Source organism: Podarcis liolepis, assembly GCF_965112155.1.
Source record: "Podarcis liolepis genome assembly, chromosome: 5".
Taxonomy (NCBI): domain Eukaryota; kingdom Metazoa; phylum Chordata; class Lepidosauria; order Squamata; family Lacertidae; genus Podarcis; species Podarcis liolepis.
In genome coordinates, this window is record NC_139556.1 from 64,907,362 (window position 1) to 64,925,993 (window position 18,632).

Here is an 18,632-nt window from a genome sequence, read left to right on the forward strand (position 1 = left end):
GTTTCTTGACTTTCAGGTATTGAAAACTGCGTGGAACTATTGAGAAATCACAGGCTTCCCAAACACCAACCTGACTCTCTTGGGAGGGTATTTAAATTAAACTAAGGTTTTCTCTGTTGATGAGGAGATTTCACCCCTCCCATACCCAAGAATCTCCTGACCATCTCCTGATGATCTCTGCTGACTCTCCACAGAGAAGAGGAGGCGTGTCCTGCCTATTAACTTATTCTGTCCAGCAACATATCTGTGTGTGAGAGAGAGAGTCAGTCAGTCAGTGTATCGGAGAGAGTGAGAGTGTTAGAGATCCTAGAGATTAGATTGCTGCTAAGAGCAGCTGCAGACTCTCAGTGTAGCATTGCTTTATGCTCAGAATATACAGCTCTGCATATAGTTTTGTACCATAGTTGTAGTTATAGAATAAAGGAAGATATTTTACAGAGCTGCTCTCCGAGTGGTTTATACTCTGCAAGACTCTGCAAAACTCTGCTGCCCAACGACTGAAGTATTGAGACAGTGAATCCGGTGCTCTCAGCTCTAAGCTGTGAGTCCACAGCACTGTGACCGTTTCCTGCGGGAAGGAGGTCTCTGGCGGTGCTACCCAGCTCGCCCAGCCCAGTCGGGGTTGAGGTGCAAGAGTCCAGTTGGTGCACTGGCTCAAGGGCGATGCTGACATCGGTTATGGGCCCAGTCGTTGTTCCAGTCGTCTGACCTGGCGTTGTTCCAGTCATCCAAGGCGTCCCAGTCGTCCCAGTCGCCAGAGGTTTCTGTTGCTGTTTGCTGGACGGTGGAACGGACGCTGCATGCTGGACTGATTTGCGGTGCCCAGAAGCAGAGCTGTTTTGGAGCAGAGTATTCAAGCTGCCGCTGTTGCTGTTGCTGCTGCTTGGGTTTAAGGTGGTGTTTGCTAAATCTCGCTGTGAAATTCTTAGAGATGGCAAGCTCATTCTGTATGCAAAATGTGTAAATGGATTGTACCAATTGCCTTTTGTTTCAGGTACAGGCACTGCAGAAGCAACTGAGAAAGAGTGTTGCAATTTGTCTGTAGATAAGAATGAGAAGTTGCATGACCAATGTATTCATTATTATCACCGTATTTATGCTCATCTGAATTTCCAGGCTGTGGCAAAAATGCCTGATATGGTTCAGGGTATGAGGTTGAAAGAATGTCCCTACCACATGAAATGTGTTTCTTGTGCTGAGAATAAGGCAAGGCAAGCTCCCAAAGGTACAGAGTCTGGGAGAGAGGCCAAGAAGCCATATGAAGTCATTCATGCAGACTTAGTGGGGCCTCTAGCGCTCTCTAGAGGCAATTCAAGGTTTTTCATGGTTCTGATAGACTCCTATTCAAAATATGTTTGGGTCTATGTGCTGCAGAAAAAGTCTGAAGCCTTTACCAAGTTTCGCCAGTTTTGTAAATGGCTCAGAAATGTACATAATGAGAATGTACGTTTTCTTTTCACAGATAGGGGTGGAGAGTTTTGTTCAGAAGAGTTTGAGAGTTTTCTTTCTGAACAGGGCATTGAGCATAGGACCACCACGCCCAGATCACCCTGGCAGAATGGTTTATGTGAGAGAGTAAACCAAACCCTACAGCAAGGAATCAGAACACTGTTACATGATTCGGGGCTGCCCAATCCCTTTTGGGCCGAAGCTCTTTCGTTTTTCTGTCACGTGTACAACAGGAGGTACCAGTCTAGTGTAAATGGCACCCCATATGAGATGCTTCATGGAAGAAAGCCCTGTGTAAAGCATTTTAAAATTTTTGGTTCGCAGGTTTGGGTGCACACCTCGCAAGGTGACAAACTGAGCAAGCGTGGAGAACATGGCATTTTCCTAGGTTATGAGAAAGGGTCTTATCGTGTTCTGATCACAGACACGAAAACCATAAGGCTGACCAGGAGTATTGATGACAATCCACAATGGGACAGAGTTGGTGTTTTTCAGTGCCATCCCATTTGTGATGATGGTGCAAAAGGGGCAAAGAAAGTTAAGAGAGAGGCAAGTGTTATTGGTGGTGATAATCCTGATGCCAATGTAATTCCAGATGATGGCACAGATTATCAGAGCCCAAAAGCCTCAGGTGAGTCTGACGCTGACTCAGACTTAGCAGCTTCATATACTTTAGCTCCCCATTCTCCTAAAGAGGAGGAAGCACCAGAACAAGAGGATCAGAGAGTTTTGCGCAGATCCGAGAGAACAACCAAGGGTGTACCACCGAAAAGGTTTTCTGAAGAGTTTGCAAAGACTGCGGTCACGAGCAACTCTGGTGGAGTTTTCAAACCTAGCATGAAGTGTGCTGAGAGTAGTAGCACAAAACGCTTTATTTATTTCCTTACCTGATATTTGAAGGAAAGCGTGTATTTGAGTTCTGAAAATGGTTTGTTCAAATCTGCCTAATTAGAAATGTTAATTTGTATCTGAGAGAAAGAGAAATGTGTATGAAGATTTTTCTAGAAGCTGCTTATTCTTTTGCTTATTCATTTGCATTGTCAAAAGTGTTTTATATGCCGGAAAGAGAGATATCTGCAAATGTGTAAACCAAGGTTGTAAGCAAAGAACAACTTTTGGAGTGTGTGTGTAAATTGCAGTTATGTTAAAGATTCTTGAAATGGTCGGATGAAATGGGGGAGGATGAGGAGATTTCACCCCTCCCATACCCAAGAATCTCCTGACCATCTCCTGATGATCTCTGCTGACTCTCCACAGAGAAGAGGAGGCGTGTCCTGCCTATTAACTTATTCTGCCCAGCAACATATCTGTGTGTGAGAGAGAGAGTCAGTCAGTCAGTGTATCGGAGAGAGTGAGAGTGTTAGAGATCCTAGAGATTAGATTGCTGCTAAGAGCAGCTGCAGACTCTCAGTGTAGCATTGCTTTGTGCTCAGAATATACAGCTCTGTATATAGTTTTGTACCATAGTTGTAGTTATAGAATAAAGGAAGATATTTTACAGAGCTGCTCTCCGAGTGGTTTATACTCTGCAAGACTCTGCAAAACTCTGCTGCCCAACGACTGAAGTATTGAGACAGTGAATCCGGTGCTCTCAGCTCTAAGCTGTGAGTCCACAGCACTGTGACCGTTTCCTGCGGGAAGGAGGTCTCTGGCGGTGCTACCCAGCTCGCCCAGCCCAGTCGGGGTTGAGGTGCAAGAGTCCAGTTGGTGCACTGGCTCAAGGGCGATGCTGACAAAAACTGCGTGGAACTATTGAGAAATCACAGGCTTCCCAAATACCAACCTGACTCTCTTGGGAGGGTATTTAAATTAAACTCAGGTTTTCTCTGTTTGTGCCAGGGGTTGTCAACCCAGTACCTACTGGCACCAAGTTGCCTATGATGGCTTCCCCTGGGCAAGTCTCTAGTCCTAGAAAGTTATGGGGCAAAATGTGCAGATACCTTCTAAGTGATTTCTGTTAAATGAGAGAGGTGTGGCTACCATGTGCATTTTTCCTGCTGCTAAGAAACACTCCCTCTTGCTATTAAACAGCAATGGCATCAGAATGTGTTGCGTGTATGATCCCCACAACAATCAGGACCAGCAAGACATAGCTTGCAAACTATGTTCCTAGTTCGAATCCTGTTTTTTTCTGTCTTAATGTAGTTGTGCACAATGGTCCCAACCCTTACAAACAGCTTGCAGTCTTGGTTCAAAAGTGCAATTGGCCTGTATAATCCAAAAGACATGAAATCTGATTTTGGAATGTCCATCATCCTGCACCACTTCCATAACTCTGGAATCCCTCCCCGCCCCCACTATCCAGGATGCTACTGACCACCATCAACTGGGATGGGAAACCCCAACAAAATGAAATTCCTGCTCTTTGTAATTTATTCATAGAGGGATGGAAGTTTCTTCTGCTTCTGTAACGCTTTGCAACAGATTTTGCAAATGCGGATTTTGGGCTCTCTGAGAGTAAGGTAAAGGTAAAGGGACCCCTGACCATTAGGTCCAGTCGTGGCCGACTCTGGGGTTGCGGCGCTCATCTTGCTTTACTGGCCAAGGGAGCCGACGTACAGCTTCCGGGTCATGTGGCCAGCATGACTAAGCTGCTTCTGGCGAATCAGAGCAGCACACGGAAACGCCATTTACCTTCCTGCCAGAGTGGTACCTATTTATCTACTTGCACTTTGACATGCTTTCGAACTGCTAGGTTGGCAGGAGCAGGGACCGAGCAACGGGAGCTCACCCCGTTGCGCGGATTCGAACCGCCGACCTTCTGATCGGCAAGTCCTAGGCAGTAATTGTGAGGTCTGGTAAAAGCTCAGAAAATGACCAGGTCAGAAATTCTTTTACATCCCTCCCCCGTTCAGTTTCTGTTGGCAATTTTGTTTTCTCAAGATCCTCCATTGCGATCTGCAGGGCCTTTGCTGCCAGTTGAAATTTTCTGTTGCTGCTTGAGGCTTATTTCAAAGGCTTCATTAGCAGCCTTCAATATGTGTTATTCCCTCCCTCCTCCTGACAACTCAGTTATTTTAGTCTCAAGGGGCTTTATAAAGGTAATCCATTGTGCTGTTAAATCCTGTTTCAATTGTCTTATGCACCATTAGGAGAAGCTGCGTTCTCTGTCATCTTTCCCTAACTGGCAGCTATGGTGGGCTCTACTCCTTGACTGTGTGACTCAACTGCTGCTGAAAGGATGTCCACATGCCCTGTTTAACCCTGGACAGTCCCTCCAAGGTACATGGGCACTTCTCCACAATCCAACAGTAGTTTGCAGTGATAGGAGACGACATCTCTGCTCCTTGTGGTTGGAGCTGAATGAATGATGGCTGTGGGGGAAGCATTGCTGGGAGCTGCAGGGTTTAAGCTTTCTTTTTAGAAAGTTTTTTTTATGTGTCGTGGAAGCTTCTTTCTTTTACGGCACTCAGGGTAAGGCTTTGGGGCTTTTTACCACTGGAGGGTTTTGGTCTACCTCAATCATTAATAATTGGAAATTGCAGTATAATTTTTTTAAAAAATTAAAAGGACAATAAGGAAAGGGGAAAGCAGGAGGGGACGAGTAGCACACAGGTCACCTAATTACATCATACCTTGCCATAGGTATTATATTTCAATTTAATTATTTCTGCATATACTGTATATAGGTACAAGCACATTTTATGCAAAATTGTCTTTTGGTGATTTTCTTTCTTTTGTAAGCAATGAGAAAGTGGTCATCATACACAGAAGATTTAAAAAAGATATTCAGGCTTCTTTCTGCATCTATTCTCTGGTTAATCAGAATGTGCTTTCATTGGCAATGCTTAGGTAAAGTAGATTTTATCTCCTAGTTCAAGACAGAGCACTTTGCTCTAGCTGCTATCAGGCTGCTCACACACCATGTCTATAATCAGCTGATGCCTTTCATAAGGATTTAGCTGTGATTTCTTTTACCTTCCAGGGGGTGGGAAATGGAATTTCTCCAAAGGCTGGAGAAAGCCCCATTCCAAGGGGCAAGGGAACAGGAGAGGGAGGGGGCACCATATAGGAAAGTGACCTGCTGCTAAATCCAGGTCATAAATGCTGCTCATCCAATGAACAAGTTGGAAATATATTCTCCTCCCGATTGCAAGGTAATGAAAGCTGATACTGAAAGACTGTGCATCCAAAAGCTCTGCAAAGTCCATCTTGGAAGCAGCATCTGCAGGGAAAGCATGTGTCCTTTAGGCTAGTAGTGATTAACTGTTCATAGTTTATCAGTTAATTGCAAGCACAGAAGTTGGACGGCACGTTATTGACAGGGGGCAGATGTAGAGTAACAGAAGCAAAAATTATAGGAAACTTGAGGCTTACTTAACCCTTTCCCCATTTTTAAGTGTCCATTTTGGGATCTAATCTCACTGCATCACTCTGTTTTACCCAGTTGCAAAAGAGACATCAATGTACATAGCAGCCTGCCCTTCTAAATAATATTTTGACTGAAGAGCATCCCAAGTGAGGGCCACCACTATAGTGCAGTGGGCAGTGTGTTGTTCTGTCAAAATTCAAAATGCTGCTCAGCTACAATGCCTCTGGACTAGTCACAGTCTCCAAGCCTAACCTATCACAGAGCTGATGTGAGGATCAAGGGGCTAAGGAGAACTCAGCCATATATACTAGTCCTGAGCTCCTTCTAGGAAGGGCAGAACTAAACAATGCAGCCTCTTTATTCCTGGGATTGAGGTGAGGTGGGCGTGACTGTGGCCCTCCAGATAGTGTTGGATTCCCAGTTCCTATCAGCCCCAGCCGGTGAGGAATTATAGAATAACATTTTGGAGGACAGGTATTGTAGGGGAAGCTGTAGAAGTGCTAGCAAGGCGAGAACAAGAAGAAATGGAGGGCAAGAGATGTTGATTTTTAGAGGAAAACAAACTTTTGGGTCAAAACACCTTATGATAAGACATTCTGCGAAAACCGCTCACTTCCATGTCCGTTGAATATAGAGGTCCTTGAAATAGTGCTAATTTTGAGGAAACAATATTGCTTTCTTGAGGGACTGCAGCCCAGCAGGCAAAACTGGGGTGAAGGCAGAACTGAGACAGAACAAGTCCCCTCCCTCAGTGTGCTGTTCTGGGTTTTATTCCTGAGTTTCCCCCTGAGCCAATTTCAGGGTGTGTGAGGGGAACAAGAAGGGAGGAGGAAAGCCCCATTTGGAAGCCCTTGCATAGGGGCTCTGTTGTTGGGGTTTGTTAGGTGAATCCTGCCCAGGGATAGAGCTCTCCAGAACTCCAGGAGCAGACAGGGCAGTGTCAATCCAATTCTGCGTGGCAGTGCTGGTAACACAACTGAATGAGAGGGAGCACACCAGCAGTGCCTGAACAGAAAGCAAAAATCCTTTATTGTACACAGTACAGAATGTAATGCAGCTTTGCAGGAGATATATTATATAGCCCTGCTCAGGCAACAGTCATTTCACATCAATCCTCAGATTAACCCTTTCTGCACTATAGACTTCCCATAACCAATTAAACAAAACAAAACCCACTGTTTTGGTTAAGCCCTGGGGCATAATTTGGGGGGTGGGGGGCGCTGCAGCTGACTTTGCTGCTGCCCTGTGCTTTTTTTGACAGGCCACGTGATACTTTCTGGGGAGAGTTGCTGAGTCGTCTACAAAGAGTTAATCTTCATACTTTAAAAAAGAAGAAGTGAAGTTAGTCAAAAACCCAAACAAAGTTATCAAAGCAGAAAGAGAAATCCTATACAGCATTTACAACAAAAATTGGAGTCCGCAGGGAAAGATGCATATTTGGGTCAAGCACGGTACAGGTGCATGCTGAACGCAGCTCGCAGCAAGAAGAGGGGGAATTTCTGAAGGATCCAGAGATGTTTTACATATAATGATCAACTCTGACCAATTCCCCTTCCTCTCTGATTTTTCTTTCTTTTTTTTTTACAAACCCAAGTTATATATATATATATATTTTCCTTTTTAAAAAATCCTCTTAAAATATGCAACTTGCATGAACTGAAGGAGGGTAATGCAACTTACAGATGAAGCTAAAAAATATGTCTGTATACACATCTTGCACCTCTCTTGCTCGCAAGCCTAGGGAGAACTGGAAAAGGTAGTTCAGCTGTTACAAGACAATGCCGCCACACGGTCAGGACTGCCCTGCCTGGGAGAAGTTCAATGGCTGGAGCTGCCTTGTATTATATACATACAGTCCCCAGTTGCAGGTGAAGCCAAGCAACCTGCATTTGCTGCTGCTGCTGCTGCGCGGGAGCATACTCTGAATGCAGAGCACACTGTACAAACTGTCCTGGACAGCATCCACTGCAGAACAGCACAAAGCAGATATGCACATGGAAGGGCAAGGGACTCCACCTCCCACCCCACCCCACGCCGCCAAGCTGCAGCAACCTTCGCGTTGGCGCTGCTGGAAGCAAAAAAGGAGCAGCTCAGCTTTGCCAAAAGCTGGTTTTGCCTTAAGATACAAAAACCTACAAAAAACCTGGTTACAAATGTTGCCCCACAACATAAAAAGAGTTTTGGCCGAGCCCCCGACTTCCCCTAAAAGCAAGCCATCCATGCGCAGCCTTGCAACAGAGGGGGTGGCCAAGTGCCTGTGTGGCTCATAGGGATCTGGTAGGTTAAGTGCTGTCCTTTATGTTGGGTTTGCTTATTATGGACCAAAATTATTATTATTATTATTATCATTATTATTATTATAACACAAAACAAATAAAAATAATCAGAAGGAAAGGCTTCCTCAGATTGAAGAGCTGTCGACTGAGAACCCAGAGGGGCTGAGCTAATTCAGCCATGCCAGGAGAAGCACCACACTAAGCCGTGACCCATCCGAAAAGGGCTTAAGCTGCACTGGCTCCTTAGCATCCGGGAGCCCTTTCCATTATACAAGGTAGATACAAGGATTGGTGATTGTTACATAGCGTATTTTCTTGACATTTGCTAATCACACACTGTCTATTCAAGTCCTGTGAACATCTTTTTGTCACACACGACCCTAAGCAACCGGGCCCAGAAGACACCCCCTGTTGCAAGTCCCTCCCCAGCTGTTCTTCACGGTGGCAGCCGAAGCGATCCGCAACAGGAGGCCCTACTCACTAGCCATGCTACTGTCTGTCTTCAAGGTGGAGGGCCGTTAAAAGTATTTTAGGCTCTTCCGATAATATTTGCAAAGAGCAGTTTTATGAACAGCAGAAATTCTTTACAAAAAAACAACAAAAACAAAACATTTTTGCCCTTATTTGTTGGAACCGGAGTCTCTTAAGGTCAGCATTCGAGCTGCCCGGTGAGTCAGTAAGCAAAGCCCTCGGCGTAGGGGAGGTTGCTGCAGTGATCCAGGTCCAGGAGGTATGCGGAGTTGTCTTCAAAGTGTGTCAGAGGTAAGGTGTCATCTTCATTCACATGGGAGTCTGGTTCAGCTTTTAAGAAGGGGCGCTGATTGTCAGGGAAGGCCATGGAGAAGAGGGCATCGGGGTCACAAACAAACTTGTAGACATACCGCTCTCCAGCCACCTTAAAAAAAGAAGAAGGGCAATACAGGTAAGGAAGGGGCAGGTATGCATATATGGATGGATGGTTCAATTGCCATGTGAAGATGGATTAACAGGCAGGAAGTTATGCAGGAGAGACAGGAAGTGAAGAGTCATTGTTGTAGCAGTTGTAACATGTTCTTCAGGGGTTTCTTTCTAATTGTTACTGCCCTTTATTACTTTTCAGTAGCAACATAACTTCTCAAAATCTGTTGTGAAGAAAGAGTGCAGAGCATGTGCAAGCAAGCGCCTTTCAAAAACCCGGCTTTTTATTTTATCCTTTCTAGGATATTCATACAAGTCTGTAAAGCATTATAGCTAGGCTGTGTGAGAGCTGAGATTCTACAAGAACATTGCAGAAGTGTAGGCTGCAGTATATTAGTCATCATGAGAAAATCATTCTTTTAATTAATTAATTTATTTGAAGGATATTTCTAGCTCTTAAGCTGGCAAAAATAGACTCAAAAGTATGCCTGGTGAAATCTCAGAACCTGAAAGTGGGATGGGCAGGATATATACTGAATGAGGGCAAGGCTAAGTGTGGTCTCCCGTTGTGCAGGAAGATTTTTGCACACAGTACACAAAGGACTTGCAATATACATCTTTCAAAAGGAATAAACTGGAGAAGGTGACATAATGTAAGGAAACAGGTTTGCTGTGGGGTTGGGGCACAGTTACTTATGTCATAATATATTTCTTAGTGTTTAAGGTGCCACAGACTCTTTGAAAAGCTTTGCTAAGGTGACAATGCAGAATTGGAATGGCAATCTCATAGGCTGCATTCTTTGAACAATAGTGCCTGCTGGGGTTCAGCCCATGTCACACAACCTTCAGAGAAGCAAAGAAAACAAAAGTAAGCCTTGACAAGGAACTTCAAGTCAGGTTTAGATGTGATGGAGTTTGTCAGTTTGCATTTCTTAGTGCAGAAAGTATTGATCTGATGGGTAGCGATCTTTCCTATTCTAATTAATTCAAGAGGGTTCTGGAAGCTTCTCTGTGTGAAAGAAACAAGCAGAAGGTTCATGATGTTTGGGTTATTCCTTCAGAGAAGATGAGTACAGCTGGCTTAAACTGGCTCTCTCATCTCTTCTGTCAAGGTAATGCTGACTATTAAAAATAGACAAGAAGGAGCCTGGGTTTCACTTTCTCTTTCATCCTCCTGAGGTGGTGTTCTGTACATAGTATGTTTAATGTTAAAATAACTTACAGTAATCTAAACCTTAAGTTTAAGTCTGCTGCAACTGGATTTCTTATGGACAGTGTCAATCCTGAATGCATTGGATTTGTGACCATTATGCTCATTTGCGTTTAGTAGCAGTAAAACTCTGCTGGATGAACTATTATGTGCCTCTTGTCTATTTTTTGGGAATCCTGCAATGTGTTTTTACTCTGCTAACTATACACTGGAATCTGCCCTAGATCAATAGTGAGTAGAATGTCAATGACAGACTTCCTGCAGAACTGTAACTGATAAAGTGTTACAGACTTTGCTTTTAGACAATGCAGTATATACCTAACCAAGCAACTTCAAACATCAAAAGAAATACTACGGAAAAGGTCCCAGGGAGGGTACTGAGAAATCTCAGGTGCAACAAGCAGCAGGGAGTGGCTCGCAACACTCATTAAACTATGTTCCATGCAACAAATGCAATAGATATTAGTGTGCTATTGGATGGAGGAAGAGAAGAATCTCGTCCTCCTCACACACAACATAGTATTGCAGCTTTAGGACTGGGGAAATTAAATGTAGATGGTGCAAAGAAATGAAAAATCAATTTGCTTTTTTGCATGCTGTAAACTGATTGTCTGGAAATGCCCCAAGAAATGGTGTGCTGGCTGTCTTCCCTCCAATTAGGCAGATGGAACAGGAGGAAGAGTGGTCCTGAAAAGTAAGCCATAACTGTGCCAAAGACTGTTCCTTTACAACCACACAGCTCTCACGTACCAAGGATGTTCAGAGGAAGGAGTGGGCTGCTCACCTTTTGCATTATGCCTTTTTCATAGTAGTAGCGAAGAGAACGGCTAAGCTTGTCATAGTTCATGGCCGGACGATTCTTCTGGATCCCCCACCGACGAGCTACCTAAGAAGGTGAAGAATACAGCCATGAAGCTCTGCAGTGCTTGTCAAGTGTTTTGGCATATTGGTTGGAAAGTCTTTGTGATCAAGCCCCTCCCTCTAGAGGAGACAGAAATGCCACCAGCAAGGCCACAGGTTCTGAACTACAGTTGTATCTCTGGTTATGTACTTAATTTGTTCTGGAGGTCCGTTCTTAACCTGAAACTGTTCTTAACCTGAAGCACCACTTTAGCTAATGGGGCCTCCCGCTGCTGCCGCGCGATTTCTGTTCTCATCCTGAAGCAAAGTTCTTAACCCGAGGTACTATTTCTGCGTTAGCGGAGTCTGTAACCTGAAGCGTATGTAACCCGAGGTACCACTGTACTTTTATGCAGGCCTAGGTTGGGTGAATCAAATAGGGCCCTGGGATCTTCCAGGGGGCCTTACCATGACACCTAAGAAGCCACTGAGCCTCCTTGGGCCCCCTTGGTCATGAGGAGGTGAGGGGCATTGCCCTTTCCTCCCTTGAAAAGCACAGAGTTGAATAAGGAAGTTGGAAAAGTGATACTCCCCCCCTCCCCTTTCAGCTCTATGTACTTTTCAAAGGCTCAGAAAAATTCTGCTGGATCCACATTTTACCCAGATCCCTTGGGAAAGCAAAATTTGTGCATGCATGCTTTCTGTTTGTAAAGAGGGAGGGGAAAGAAGTGGTGGCACCCATGGCAAATAGTTCAAAAATCCACATGTGTCCATAGGCCTAAAAGACTGGAGGATTCCCCCCCCCCCCACTTAGCACATAGTTAACGATTGCTTCTTGGTGCTTCACAAAGTCAGGGACAACCAGCCAAACTTTGCTGGCCAGGGCACAGAGTATCGACCAACAGACCATTAGCATGTCACACTTTTTGACTTCAATGGAAACCATAGCCAGCAAGGCATGACCAGGAAACCTAACAACGTTGCAGTGAGTGTGTTCCTAATGAGTTGCAAGAGCACCGACTCAATTCTAATATGATTCTGGAGCAGTCGTGTGGAGGGGATTACTCATTTTAGCTCTCTTTGGGAGCAGGTTCTGATGACATAAGCCTGCTGCCAACCAACCCACTGTTTCCCAGGGGATTTCTGGAATGGACAATCTGCAAGGCACTCAGAGAAGATTAATGGGATTTCCTTGCACTAAGTGCACTGAGGCAGCTTGCATCCACCTGAGGCAACGCAAGGGCCCAGAACAGCAGTCCGAGCCAATACACAGGGTGTTTCCAGTGGCCTCAGCAGCTAAGCAGATAGCTACATTCGTATGGTGCACCCGGTCAGTTTGGTTTTTCATCAGAGCAAAGAAAGAGGAATGGAGATTCAAGGATCAATTAAATAGGTACACCATCCTCAGAGAAAGCAGCACCCTGCCTCACTGCAGCTCCAACACAGAGAAAAGCCTCTACTTCCCACTACCTGCCTCTCTGCCCCTTCTCCATCTATTATGGGATTTCAATTAAAGCTCCAGGAAAACCTCCAACATAAGTGACATCTTGCTCCCCTTCGCACTCAGCCTTTTCTGCCCTGCCACCCTGAGCACAGCTCATCTCTCGTACCCTGAGGAGGAACATGTCTGGAGCAAAGCACAGCAGCACGCATACAGGCAGCGCTTAGCAAGTTCAACAGCACACCAGTTGCCGCAGTGTCAAAAGGAAGAGAAAGCACAAGAAGCTCTTGCTGTGTTGTTTTAAGGCAACAGAGAGCAATAGGCTTCTCAGTATCGCGGGGGACTGAGCCTCTCTTAACAGGCTCCAGGATGGAAGCATGTTCGGTTACATTTTGCATGTTCAGACACAAGTTCTTTGCTTATGGATGTAACGACAGGAAGAGAGCAGAGAGTGCGTTGCCAATGCACAGATTCCAAGCAGCCCTGGAGCTGCTGTTACATAATAATCTCTCAGCACACGGGCTTTGATTACGCGGTAAGAGCTTCCTCTTGCTGCTGCACAGCAGGGCACAGAAAGCCACAAACTCCTCCAAAGCCCCTCATCCTCTCGCTGGACCATAGGGTCAGAAAGCAAGGTCTCTTAACAGCCTTTTGATCATATAAGAGAGCCCACTTCCACTTACTTGGGGCAGACTTCATTGAGAGGAGAGGCTTCAAATGTATAAAGCTTTTCACCTTGTGTGCGTGGGGAGCAAGGCCCTGCGATGTGGCTGTGCATCTCCCACTTGCGCTCCTCTGGCGTGCTCGCCAAAGGAAAACTGCCAGACAGCGCAAGATTCATGGCTCAAGCATTTCCAGATCAAAGCCATGCCTTTTCCTAATGGAGAGGGAGAGAAACGGCCGACTCTCACAGACCTCTGACTAGAGGGGGGGGGCCTGCCAAATTGTTGTTTGAAAAACCACAATTTCCATGCCGAGTGTACTGTATATTATGGATAATTACCCACCATGCACTGCCTGGCTCAGCTGTGCAGCTGGTTTCAATTATTAGTCAAACAGCTTCCTTCTCTGTATCCTTCAGCACAACCCAGCACACCACAAGATTCCTCTCAGTAATTTCAAGGGTTTATTTACAAAAACCAGTGTCTCCACAGGGCGACGACAGAGCAAAGCCTACTCAGCAACAGAGGGAATTAGCAGAAAGCCTTTCTGCAAGGCACAGCCAAGTGTCTGAAGCTTAATGAGAAAAGTGGGGCGTGGGGGGGGGGGAGAGGGGGATGCGGTAGAGGGGAAGTAGGGGGAGAGAGAGGGATGAGCCAATACGAATAAAATTGGAAGCATAAGAAATCCATCGCTAAAAATATATGTGTTAGGAAGCTCATATGTGTAATGGCAAAAAATAAGATGTGTTATGTTGTCACAAAGTAATTTAATACCTGCAGTGATAATGCATAATGAACAATATGAAAGACAAAACGCTGAAAATACAAATAGACAAAAATACAGCAGGATCGCCGAAGAATGGATGTTTTGAATTATGGTGCTGGAGGAGATTCTTGAGAGTCCCATGGACTGCGGGAAGATCAAACTTATCCATTCTGAAGGAAATCGGCCCTGGAAGGACAGATCCTGAAGCTGAGGCTCCAATACTTTGGCTACCTCATGAGAAGAGAAGACTCCCTGGAAAAGACCCTGATGTTGGGAAAGATTGAGGGCACAAGGAGAAGGGGATGACAGAGGACGATATGGTTGGACAGTGTTCTCGAAGCTACTAACATGAGTTTGACCAAACTGCGGGAGGCAGTGAAAGACAGGAGTGCCTGGCGTGCTCTGGTCCATGGGATCACGAAGAGTCAGACACAACTAAATAACAACACAGCAGGATCATGTAGAAACCAAGATCAAGGTCTTACTATCCAATGTGAGTCTCTGTTTCCTGATTTCATCGCTATGAAATGTTTTCTTTGTGTTTTGTATCAATCTCAGTCTACTTAACCAATTTAGGTTATCTTTATTAATGAAGAAGCACACCAGCAAGAAAAATAAACACACCAAACTGTTAATCAGTGATGGTGCTTCAGGTATTTTACCTTTTAAAAAGGAAGTGCATATTCCCAGTCAATGAATATGACCTGCAAAAACAAACTACTCTTTCAAACTATAATGAAAAATATTGTTATAGTTTATGATTGCTGCAGAGCTGCAAAATTTGACATGCAGCAAACACACATTGCAGCCTCTCTAAGAATGCTGAGAGCAATATTTTTCAACCATAACTGATTAACAAATGGGTAGCTTTTTTTTGGCCTTCCCACTGATATGTTCCCCATGAATAAGAATTGTCCGAAATGGGTGAATGAACTAGCCTCCCATCAGCATTTTTTCAGAACATTGAGAAAATAGCTCAACTGCATTGATGGACTTCTGAACAATTCTATCCCTATGAGGTCGCTGTATATCTTGGTCTTCCATTTATTTTTTATATCCAGTGTCTTTATATTTTGTTCTGCTCACTGCATATTATTGCTGCAGTTTACCAATCACATGGTGGACCAAGAAGCAGAACTGTTTTTCACATTACAGTGTTTAGCTTTATATTTATTTGTTTTAAAGGGGGTAGACTTCTTGTGCCTCTAGTTATGAGAAAAGAGGCACATTCTCTGTACCTGCTATCTGGGGAGCTGTTATGGAAAGCCAAGTAAGCTGTGCCAAAGGACCAGGAAGAAAACAACATGCAAGAAATGGATCCTGGCTAGACTCTGCGTTATGTGCTGTCTACTTTTTACATTTGCAAATTTTGATTGCTTTTTATATCGTGTACATTTGTAAAACTAAAAACAACTCACCCACAACTTTCCCTAAAAGCTGATGAGAAACAAACAGCAAAACAAAAGAACAGAAAAAATAAACAAAGCAGAAATCGGTATGGAAAGAAAAGGGTAATGGATAGCTCAGCGTTAGCACTCAGCACCTGCAGGTAGATGGTGGGACCTACATATCCCCAGTGAGTCCCACACCCAGACCCTTTATCATCCCAAGATCAGAATCCAGTCCCTGACTATGTGCTATATTTCAGAGAAGTTTCATGAAATCGGGGAAATTTTCCTGCTCTAAGCTTGGAGCTGGTGGTTGCAGGGGCAGAAGATAAACCCTGACTCCCCAACAGCTCAGAGCTTTGGGGTGTGTGGAGGTTGGCTCTGCCAATGGATTATATGCCACTTGGTTCTACTCAAAAGAGACCCACTGACATTAACGAACATGACTTAGATCCATTAATTTAAACAGATCTACTCTGGATAGCAAGGGGCACGGGTGGCGCTGTGGGTTAAACCACAGAGCCTAGGACTTGCCGATCAGAAGGTCGGCGGTTCAAATCCCCGCGACAGGGTGAGCTCCCATTGCTTGGTCCCTGCTCCTGCCAACCTAGCAGTTCGAAAGCATGTCAAAGTGCAAGTAGATAAATAGGTACCGCTCCGGCAGGAAGTAAATGGTGTTTCTGTGCACTGCTCTGGTTCGCCAGAAGCGGCTTAGAAGCGGAAGCTGTACGCCGGCTCCCTCGGCCAGTAAAGCGAGATGAGCGCCACAACCCCAGAGTCGGCCACGACTGGACCTAATGGTCAGGGGGCCCTTTACCTTTACTCTGGATAGCATTTAGTTAGGTACAACCCTCTGTGCCTTGTGTTCCGAAACTGAACACCCAACAGGTATAGGAGCAATTCCCCACATCGCTGACTCCCCAATGGTTCTGAGCTACAGGAGGAAGGTTCCCTACTTGCTCTGCCTCTGCGCCCAATGGGTGCTCCAATCTCAGGGCACCCATCAGGTGCAGATACAGGCCCCCCCCTTTCCACCTTGGAGATGGGAAACAAAGGCTTGCTATAGTTCTGCGCTTGCACCCACCAAGAGTAGAATCCAAACAAATTTGAGGTTGGGGCTGGGGAAAGTGCAGGGTTCATCCCTTCTGCTCTGTAGCTCCAGGATCTGAAGGAAGCCTTAGCCTCATCTTGCACATCAGAGCCCGCCTCACATTTTGCACTCGGGCCTCCCTCGCCATGAGATTATCAGACCCTGCCAATGCTCTTCTTGCACACCAAGACTGCAAGTGGAGTCCCACAACTTCCTCACCCCAGCTGGTTCAGAGTCAAAGCCACTTTTGAGAAAGTGTGCAGGGGCCCCAGTATGAACTGAACAGAACATTCTGTTAAGTCAGGCAGTGTCTAATAGGTTGCAGTCGTGCTCCAGAATCAGAGCCTCATACAAGGTGCATTGTGTTTGGTCTAATCCAATTGCATTTTATCTCTAATAAGGTTATAAAACCACACTAGCTGGACAAGATCTTCTGAAGACTGAAAGACAACCCAAGCAGTTAAGACAGGGAGCCATTGCTGGCAAATAATCAGGCCCGGGAACAGCCAAACTAAGCAATTTTGTGCTCAACAGGTTCAGCAAGAAATGTGGAAGCAGAGCCTTGTGCCATCTGCTGCTCTGCAGTTTCCCCATCTGACCTTAATGTGGACCGGGAAAGAATGAACAAGCAAATAAATAATAAGGCCAGAAATGGCTTCATTTACAGCAGGCATAGGCAACCTTTGGCCCTCCAGATGTTTCGGACTACAATTCCCATCATCCCTGACCACTGGTCCTGTTAGCTAGGGAACATGGGAGTTGTAGGCCAAAACATCTGGAGGGCCAAAGGTTGCCTATGCCTGATTTACAGCATCTCTGCCCACTGTTGCAGCCCTGGACATTGAGCCCTGCCATGGGCAACTTGGAGCAAGTTAATAATGAGGACTCAGAGAGGAGATGGATATACTTGTGCCCTTGCCAAGTTGCCACATGAAATGCCTGCCTAGTGCACCGCTGCTCAGCAGTGAATGAGGCAGATTTGGAAGTTTCACTGGAAGCACCAACAAGAGGTACCCTGTTTATGCATAGTGGGCAAAAGGTGACATCGCACACTTCTACCATGGGTAGATATAGGAACTGTCACCACATTGGGTGCTGATGCATCTCTGCAAGAGGGCAATGCTCAGTCAGCATGGCACACATCATTGGTATTTTCTCTTGGGAGCACTTGTCATGTCATGTCCCTGCCTCAACAGGCATCCTTCCAGGTTGGGTGCGCCAGTATCCGTGAACTGCAGCCATTGTGTCCCACCAGGCTGACTTGCAGAAGCTCCTGAACAAGCATCTGGGTTGCTGGCTACCCTGCAACTGGTCCTGAACCACTGCTATTCGATTCTCAACATCAGTCATTTTAGACAGAAAAGGATAGTTGGGAAGGAATTAGGACAAAACCACCCACTTTTTGCAATCTTTCTGGTACATGTCCAATTTTAGCACCAAGCAAAAACACACACACCAGTTTCCACCATAAGGCTGAAGTCATCACCAGCCCTACTCCACAACCTCTGTGCCCCCTTCAGTAAGCCAGACCCCAAACCTTCCCACTCTGGCAGGTCTCTCCTAGTGCTACTAGGCCCTCGGGTTAAGTGGCTTGGTTCAGAGGTCAACAGAAGCTAAGCAGCAGTATTTCACATCATCCAGCCTAAGGTCTCATCCAGCTCCCTTCTCCCAGTGACACTTTCATTCGAACTTCAAGCATTTCATCCTCTGTTACATTCCAGTAGGCTTCCAGCCATTCTGTCAGCTGAAATTCAGACCTTTTGTTTTGACAGTAAATTAAAAGTGCAACCGTCACAGCCATTTTGGAGGCTCACTCTCAGATTTCTTTTACCTCTTCTGGCTCAATCAGCTTGAACTCCATGCCCCTGCCAGTCCAGGCAATGAAGTGAGCATTGGCTGGGTCGTCGAGGAGTGTGACGAGGAACTGCCACAGCTGGAGCGACCCTCGCCTCTGGTATGGAGGTCCTTCACGATATACTGTGGGTTCTTGCTTCACTTTACCTGTTCCCAACAACGGAAACACACACCAGTTAGAACTGACATCCCAAGTGCTCAACCTATCCCCTGCTGCAGTTTCCATTAACTTCTGAAGGTCTGAAAGAAGCCAGGTGAGCGAGAAAGTGGCTACACATCTGGCTGCAGATGCTTCTTCTTTTTTTACTCCTTTCCCCATGAAGCAATATGCTATATAGGCAGCTGAATGTGAAAGCAACTCTGCACCTGGCTGGCAGCACTTCCTTCATAGGCTTTAGCATCCAATTGATTGGCACTTAGCTCCACTCCTGGAGCCCTATGTCTTGC

General features: G+C 45.5%; 1 protein-coding gene across 1 annotated transcript in view; it reads right to left on the reverse strand.

Moving 5' to 3' along the window:
* Positions 1-6,763: 6,763 nt before the first annotated feature.
* Positions 6,764-18,632, reverse strand: part of ETV5 (ETS variant transcription factor 5) — a 41,319-nt gene continuing 29,450 nt past the window's right edge. The window contains exons 11-13 of the mRNA XM_083506489.1: positions 18,163-18,332; positions 10,929-11,030; positions 6,764-8,932 (exon numbers count right to left, since the gene is read on the reverse strand). Coding sequence (XP_083362615.1) covers positions 8,711-8,932; positions 10,929-11,030; positions 18,163-18,332 — 494 coding nt within the window. The 3' untranslated portion in view covers positions 6,764-8,710. The remainder of the gene's footprint in view (positions 8,933-10,928; positions 11,031-18,162; positions 18,333-18,632) is intronic.